General features: G+C 44.9%; 1 protein-coding gene across 4 annotated transcripts in view; it reads left to right on the forward strand.

Annotated features, from left to right (window-relative positions):
- The window catches only part of Tanc1 (tetratricopeptide repeat, ankyrin repeat and coiled-coil containing 1), a 233,173-nt gene that overhangs the window by 110,407 nt on the left and 114,487 nt on the right, over nucleotides 1–8,279 (forward strand). For all 4 annotated transcript variants that reach the window (XM_029536846.1, XM_021192512.2, XM_029536845.1 and 1 more), the window contains one exon: nucleotides 3,852–4,040. In XM_029536846.1, the coding sequence (XP_029392706.1) occupies nucleotides 3,852–4,040 (189 nt within the window). The remainder of the gene's footprint in view (nucleotides 1–3,851; nucleotides 4,041–8,279) is intronic.

Genomic DNA, 8,279 nt, shown 5'->3' on the forward strand with positions numbered 1-8,279 from the left:
GAGGCCAGCCTGGTCTACAAAGTGAGTTCCAGGACAGCCAGGGCTATACAGAGAAACCCTGTGTGTGTGTGTGTGGGGGGGTGTTAAATGAAAACTATTATCAAGAGCCATTTCTGCTGATTTACACTGCTTTATTGGATGTCTTATTCTCTTTGGTGAGTCCATTATCGTTTATGTACGGCTTTCACTCTTATACTTTATTATATGTGTATTTTAATTTTGATTTATTATAAACACAGAAGACCTTACAAACGTCCATTTATCCCCCATGTCCTTCCTGATCTTTTATTTTTAGAATTCAGGAAATCGATGATTTGAAAATAGGAAAAGTTGTGTGTATGTGTGTGTGTGTGTGTGTGTGTGTAGGCTGTATATAACTAACAGAGTCTGAGATACTACTAGCCCCTTTTACAGAAAAGGTGTGATTACCCCTTGCATATTTAGCTCATTTAGAATGTGTTTCTCTGGGGAGTCTCCGTTTTCCCCAACTGCATCGGTGTGTTAGGATCTGAGGTGGCTGGCTGGGTGAAGGTTCCAGCTGCTCCCTCTGTCCCTCCCAGTTCATGCTGCTCCACTTTCTAGCCTATGGGAGGTGTGCTTGGCTCAGGGGACTCTCTGAGATGGACTCTTGTGCTGGGTGATGCGATTCTCTCTGGGGTTTAAATGTTCCATGGGAAGCACCTGCCAGCATTGGGAGGGGAGCCTGGCAAATCCTGGTCCTTGATAACATGGCTTGTGTACCCTGGAGAGGATGCATTGTCCTGCCCAGTCTGGGCCTTTCTGCTGCAGCAACAGGAAGCGTGATGGACATGTGCTTCCTAGTACTTAATTGGAGCGAGGAATAAAAGAGATGGCAGTTAAAACAACATCTACTTCAGGCCAAAAGGAATGCCCCAGTCACGCTGACTGCTGCCGTGAAACCACTTTAATTCTTCTGAAACCCCTTTCAGCAGAACATGTTGAGGAATGTTGAGTGAGCTGGGGATTTCTGATGCCTGGCTGCTTGGAACGCCCCATCATCATTCATGTGTGTGCCCCTACCAGAGTTCTACTCTTGGCCTCTGGTGTCAGGAGACGCTCTGGGCTGACTTTGACCTTGACCTGCTGCTCTGTGCTGTTAAAGCACTAGGACTCCAGGAAGCTGTCCAGCTTCTGAGCAGGCTGACCTCCCACTTGGTGCTCTGTGCCTCCTGTGCTTCCATAGAACTGTTCTCCCTGCTTTGTGCCTTCCCTATAAAAGGAAGCTGGAAGTTTAATTGTTTCTGGGAAGCCAAACAGAACAGCATGTTTGGGACAGATACCGTCAGGAGATGGCAAAGTCAAAGCTGGAATGGAAGCCCCCCCCACCCCCAAACCCCATCTCTAAGTCCCATTTTTATGGCAGCCTACATAAAATCAAAGAGCTGGAGCCCAGCTGCTCCGAAGGCTGAGGGTCCTCATGGCTGCCGTATGCCTTGGAAGCTCTGTCTTACAGACTTGCAGTTAATGAAAATATTTGCTTTGCTCGATACAAACAAAGTTTATGGGCAGAATTTGTGATTAGGAAATGCTTTAAATCTGCGCTCCAGCCCCTAACTTCTCTTGTTCTGTGTTAGAGAATTCTTTCTCTGAGATAGTAACCCTTTTCTCAGGAACAAGCTTAACTTTTTAGAACTTTCTGGCCATGGTGTGTGTATTTCCATTTCTTTGTGTTCCAATCGAAAGGAAGGGACCGGAAGTCTGAATTTGCATGTGTAGGTCAGAAATCTTTCCGTGTGGGTAGGGAGACTATTCCTTGTGGCCCATTGGGCCATCTCGCTGCCATTTACAGACCAAGTCTGTGACTTAGGTAGTACATGAGGCCCTGTAGCTGTCTTCAAACACATGGAAAATCAGCCTTGCCTGCTGCTCCGGGATCCTCAGTAACTGTGGGGGTGTAATTACTTCTATGTTCTTGTCCGACTCCTGTTGCCTAAATCTTGTAGGTGCTGTATCTGCTTACAGAACCAACTGGTAGTAGGATCTGGTCATGGTAGTAGGTCTAGTTATGAGATGGAGAAAGTAAGTGCCCGAAGCTCTCATGAGTCTCTTCTGAGTAAAAGCTTACAGCCCCATTGGGAGATGGGCTCTGGTTGTAGCCTTGGCTCTGCCTCTCAGTGGCAGCCACAGAAGTGGTAGTCAGGGTGCCTCATGCACTGGCTCCAGATCTCAAGAGGTGGTATCTTCAAGAGTCCAAGGCAGGGACCTCTCCTGTTCACCAGGACAGTATAAGGGGCCTCTACTAACTCCTGTTTACCCTCCTCCCTTAGGGGTCGAATGTCTTGGTCACCTGCCTTTAGTGTTTTTGTAATTCTAGTGAGGGCTGTCTAGTAATTGTGCATTTCTTCCTTCTTCCAATTAGTGATCTGGACAATTAGTGTCTCAGGTTTATTGAAATGCCTTGAGGGTAGTTGGCCCAGGTAAAGCTGAAGAGACCTTGCTGATTCTGCCAGCTTGCCTACAGCTTTGCCGTTGACAGCTCTGCCACTTTTGAGTTGCTTGCGGAGCCAAGGCTTTCATGCATTCCCCCAGTCTGGGGCAGGGTTAACAGCCATGTGAAAAGCCAGCCCAGCAGTACAGCATGAATAATGGTGGTTTGGGTCACATCTCTTTCTGGCCTTATGCACAGAGATCTGGGGGGGGTGGGGGGTGGGGAATAAGTGCCTGCCTGGCTAGACATCTCAGGGGGTTCATCCCCTCATCTCCAAAGGTGGTGCATGGGTTTCTTTTGTAGCCAGGAAGTCATGACAAAGAATAGTTGGAGAGAGCCTTTGTCAGACATACAAGTTTGCTTATGGAAAACTTATGTGTCTCCTCTGAATTCTACTGTCTATAATTTAGAACTTTGAAGATGGTTTGTAATCTATGGAGTGATGACTCAAGTTTCTTTGCAGTCCTTGATTGCTTCTTGGTGCATTCTGAGGAATGTGACTTGGGGTGGGGCAGCCGAGTTGAGGGAGGGACAGATAGGAGGAAAGTATATCATCTGAGTGCCTGTAACTGGCTACACTTCTTCTCTAAGAGGCTCGTCCCTGCTGAGGCCTGTATCCCTGTATTCTTTGTACTCTATAATTGCATCCTCTATATTGGAGAGGCCTGTATCCCTGTATCTTTTGTACACTATAGTCGCATCCTCTATGTTGGAGAGGCTTGTATCCCAGTATCCTCTGTACGCTATAGTTGCATCCTCTATGTTGGCAAGGCCTGTATCCCTGTATCTTTTGTACACTATAATTGCATCCTGTATCCCTGTATTCTTTGTACACTGTAATTGCATCCTGTACCCCTGTATCCTTTGTACACTATAGTTGCATCCTATATGTTGGAGGATCTGCTTATTCTTGAAAGTTTGGTTTCATAATGGTGTGCTAGTTTGTTCCCAGGTTCATTTGGGGGTTAGATCCTAGGGGAACCTGCTCAGAACTGAACGCTGTGATGGGTTGGGGTAGGCTGGGGTTCAGTGAGGGAAGAGTAGGTGGGATCTGAAAAGAGAAAAGTGAGGCCAGGAAGCCCTGTGGGTGCAGTCCAGGTCTTCCACTGGGATTCCCATACTGGAGGAAGCAGATTCAGGCTGAAGTCCAGAGAGTTCCTGTCTTTGGACTTTGTATGGCAGTTGAGTGGGACAGAAGGCCTCCTGGCAGAGTTAACTCATGCTCCTGTGGTAAAGCTTGAGTTCCCCTGTAGGCAATGGAGTTCAAGAGTGATCAGGAGAAATCGTAAGTTTGGTATGTCTGGTATATGGGAATTATATTCTAAGAATGTAGCTCTTAGGAATTAAAGTCTTATCAACTTGTCATGAGTTCTGTGACCTAGATATCATCTCTCCACTCCAGGAGATGACTTTGGCTCAGAGACGCCTGCCTTGTCCTCCAGTGGTGACTCTCCTGTGAACAGTTTGTCCACAACAGAGGATACCTATCGTGTGAGCTTGGCCAAAGGGGTCTCTATGTCTCTTCCTTCATCACCTTTGCTGCCTCGACAATCTCTCCTGACACAGTCAAGATCGAACAAAAAATCTCCAGGTAAAAAAAGCATCCCAGTATCTACTTAAGCTATATTGGTCATTTAAACTATATATATCATATATGATATATATATATATATAATCATATATAATTATATCACATATTATTTATATATCATATATATTACATATATATCATGTATATGTATGTGTGTGTGTGTATATATATATATATATATATATATATATATATATATATATATAATCTCAAGATGAGTACATGTAAGAAGAAAAATCTTCTGGGAAAGCCAGGTGTGGTGGTGTATACCTGTATACTATAATCCTAGCACCTAAGACAACCGAAGCAGAAGTACATGAACTTGGGAGTTCCAGGCCAGCTTGGGCAACATAGTGAGATCTCATCTCAAAAAAACCCGAAATCTTTTAGGAGAATATTTTTCAATGTTAAAATAACTTTTAGAAGAAGGGGGTTTGAAAATTTTTTCTAGCTGCATATATGTTTGTGCCTCTGTGTGTATGTGCACACGTGAATTCAGGTGCCTTCAGGGTTCAGAAGAAGTTGTGGGGTCTCTTGGAGCTGGAGTTGTAGGTGGTTGTGAGCCACCTGATGTGGATGATGGCAATTGCACTCCGGTTCTCTGCAAGAACAGTGGGTACTCTGAACTTCTGCTGCCCCTATCTGTCTGTCGTTCCACCTCAGAGTACACTAATGAGCTGCCCGGGATAGACTTTCATAGAGAATCAAGAAGCCCTTAAACTTATGGATGCAGGCAAGTGCCATCGACACCAGGCTGCCTGTTCGACCCCACCAAGCCTTATCTTTCGAATGTGTTTGCTTGCTGTCTCCAGCACTGGAGCAGCTGTAAGGTTTAGAATCTGCTGAAGACTCAGGCTTGTGACAGGACAGGAGCCACGGGTCACTTGTGTAGGGCATCTTGCCTCCCTTCGTCATTACCAGCTTCATGCACGCTTGCCCATACTGAGAACAAAACCCAGCAGTGGTTAACCATGAGAGGCTGGGATTCAGATGTGAGGAAAGCCCTTCCTGTCCTAGCAGTTCTTTGATATTCTTTTAAATTGGCCAAATATTTGCTTATAAAAGGCAGGATAATTTGGGTTCCTACTGATCATGTGCCAATGAAAATTCTTCTCAATTACATGGGAACATATTCAGAGTTCATCTAAATCATGCCCTAGGGCAATGAAATTAATTAGTTTCTGGTTTCCTAAATATTTGTGTTAACTTGGAATGACATGTGCATTATTTTTTGAGTCCTGCAGTCAGTGTTTTGAGATTTACGTGAGGTAAAATGAAGAGGGGAAGAAACCCTGAGGCGTTGCATGTGAGAAACGTTGACGTGAATTTGGTTGAGTCTCCAGAATCTCTCATTGTTCCAGAACTTTCTTATTTTGGACAGCATTGTTTACAGTTCAGTCATTAGCTAGAAATTGGGAACGTTTTTTGGTATGAGGTGATTTCCCGTGCCAAGGAATTTGACCTGTTTATCAGTATTTAGGGAAATTCCTGCAATGGCCTTTGCTGGCCACACTGCTGTATCTCTGTGTCTTTTCCTCCTGCAAATTGGGGTTCCCACGGGGCCTCTCTTGCTAGGTTACCCTGGCTGGAAGGACTCACTCTCCTTGGGATCTGCTCGCATCTCTTTTAAATCAGCTGGGTTGCTTGTCTGTTCACACCTGGTTAGTCAGTTGATCAACAGAAACTCTTGGCTTTGCCAAATTCCAGTTAGATGCAGGAGTCCTCTCCCAGACCTATCTGGGCCTTCTTATCAAATCCAGATTTAGTCAAGAAACCTGTTTTGTCAGTTTAACAAGGAAGTCTTGTCCCCACCCCCAGCTCTGCTACCATCTCCGCCCCCCCCCCCCCCCCCCCCCCCCCCCCCGTCATATGACCTAACTGCAGCAATAATTCTGTGAGCTCAGTGAATTCCCCTCCTGATTTCTGATCTCTTGGTGACTTTTTTTCCTTTACTGACTGTCACCCTGTGCCTTGGCTCTACATCTCTACTTGGCTGTGCGCCTTTCAGAGTTGAGCCTAGTCTTTCCTTGATTGAAAACTTCTACTGCACTGGTCCAACATCTACTCCTGAATTAAGTGCACCTTCCTGAACTTTTACAAGTATCACTGAGTAATGTTTTGTTTTTGTTTTTGTTTTTCTTCTTTAACATTGTGTACTTCACAGCAGTGGTGCTGTAGGGCAAGCAAAATGTCTTAGCCAAACATGTCATGAAGAACGGATGATTCTGAGCCTGTATCTTACTAAGAACCTCAGTTGAAGGGAGTGCCAAGCACAGAGGTTGACATACTGAACCATGTTCAGTTGCTCTGACTACGAAATGCTATTGCTTTTGCCTCGGTGCTAGGGGTCATCTGAGACGCTAGGGAAACTACATTTTAGACAGAAGTTTATTACTGATAGCAAAGTCAGTGTCTATTCAGCAGGGCTTTCTGTAGCGTTGGCGGGTGAACCTGGGCAATGTGACTGACCTGAAGAGTTTCGAGAAGAGAGCCGGGCAGTGGTGGTGCACGCCTTTAATCCCAGCACTTGGGAGACAGAGGCAGGTGGATTTTTGAGTTCGAGGCCAGCCTGGTCTACAGAGTGAGTTCCAGGACAGCCAGGGCTATACAGAGAAACCCTGTCTCGAAAAAAAGAAAACAAAACCAAACAAACAAAAAACAAAAAGAAACAACAACAACAACAACAACAAAAGAGTCTTGAGAGGACTCTCAATATATGGGCAAAGAAACCCTGACCGACTTGTCCCATATTCCTGGTCCAACATGAGATTTGCCTTTGAGAAATAACTCCCATAAAGATGAAATTTATTTCTAAGTTCTGTGGTTAGTCTTACAGACAGAAAGATGTAGCAGTTCTTCCCAAATATTCAATCTTTTAGTGGGTTCAGGAAAATGCCTTCCAGTTTAGACACTTTTGCTCAGCTGAGCATATCCATGCTAGCTGAACACTTTTTGTGCACTGCCCAAATCCATGTATCAAATCAGTGTCTCACAGTGGTGATTTGGCATTATTATCTCAGTAATTTTAAGTTTTAAAAAACTTAAGGCAGAGATGGCTGCTTAAAAATGGCAGTGACTCAGAAGACCTAAAATAATATTTTCATAGCTGCTAGCATATATTTTTCTTTAAACTATATCAATGGAAAAGCATTCAGAATGCTAATGTCTTACCTGCCTCCCCCTCCTTTTTTTCATTTTTTAAGAAAGGTTGACATATGGCAGTGAACATTCAGTGGCTTTAAAAATACCAGTCTATTTTAAAACTAGCACTGTTGCTACTCACAATACAGTAAATACAGTGTATCTGCAGTTCCCAAGGATAACGACAAGCCAGTCCATCCCAGGTACCCATAATCTCTCCCTGTGGCCTGTGCTCCCTCACTGTTGTTCAAATCCAGCTTTCAAATTACCTTGCTGACTTTTGTTATGAGTTGTGATGTTTATAAAGTGGCTTTAAAAAAATTAACATAAGTTTTTATTGATTCCTTGTGAATTTCACACATGCACACCAATCTCACTAATTTCCTAGTCCTCATTTCTGTCCCCACAAAGAAATTAAACAATAACAACAACAAGCAAACAAATAAAACAAGCCATCGCTCTGTGGAAGCTACAGTGTGTCACACTGTACACCTTTTTGCCCTAACAGCTTTACTTGCAAATGTGCATTGCAAGGAGTCATTAGTCTGGATCGAGGCCCAGACTTGGCTTCTGATATACCATCAACACTGGATCCTGACTGAGACTCCTCTTGGGTATCCTGCTGTTACATTGTGTCATAGTGATCCTGTAGCTTTGGATCTGCAGGACCGGCTTCTTCATGTGCACCAGCAGCTTACAGATGGGGTAGATGTCAGGGTGGGCCAACCCAAAGCCCTGGATCTCAGCCTGGGCAGTAACTGGGTTGTTTAAGCCTTCCAGCTCTCCCGCACCCATGCCACCAGGGCCAGCTCCCCACTCCCTACATAACTGCTGGTACCAGTGGTGGTGAGGGGCAGGGACAGCTTAGCAAGGTCTTTGGACAACAACCCTTCAGGTGGCAGCCCAGACTATGGAGGTCTGCATGGCCTTTGGTGATAACATGGGTACAGGCATTGTCACAGACCCTTGCTGCATTAGGGCCACCTGGCCCTTGGGGGCAGCACATGCCTAGACATCACATGACCTCAGGTGGCAGTGGCTGTTCCTCAGCCCCATTACATCCCCAGTTCCTCCTCTCTTTTTTTTTTTTTTGGTTTT

This window comes from Mus pahari, chromosome 3 (genome assembly GCF_900095145.1).
Source record: "Mus pahari chromosome 3, PAHARI_EIJ_v1.1, whole genome shotgun sequence".
Taxonomy (NCBI): Eukaryota; Metazoa; Chordata; class Mammalia; order Rodentia; family Muridae; genus Mus; species Mus pahari.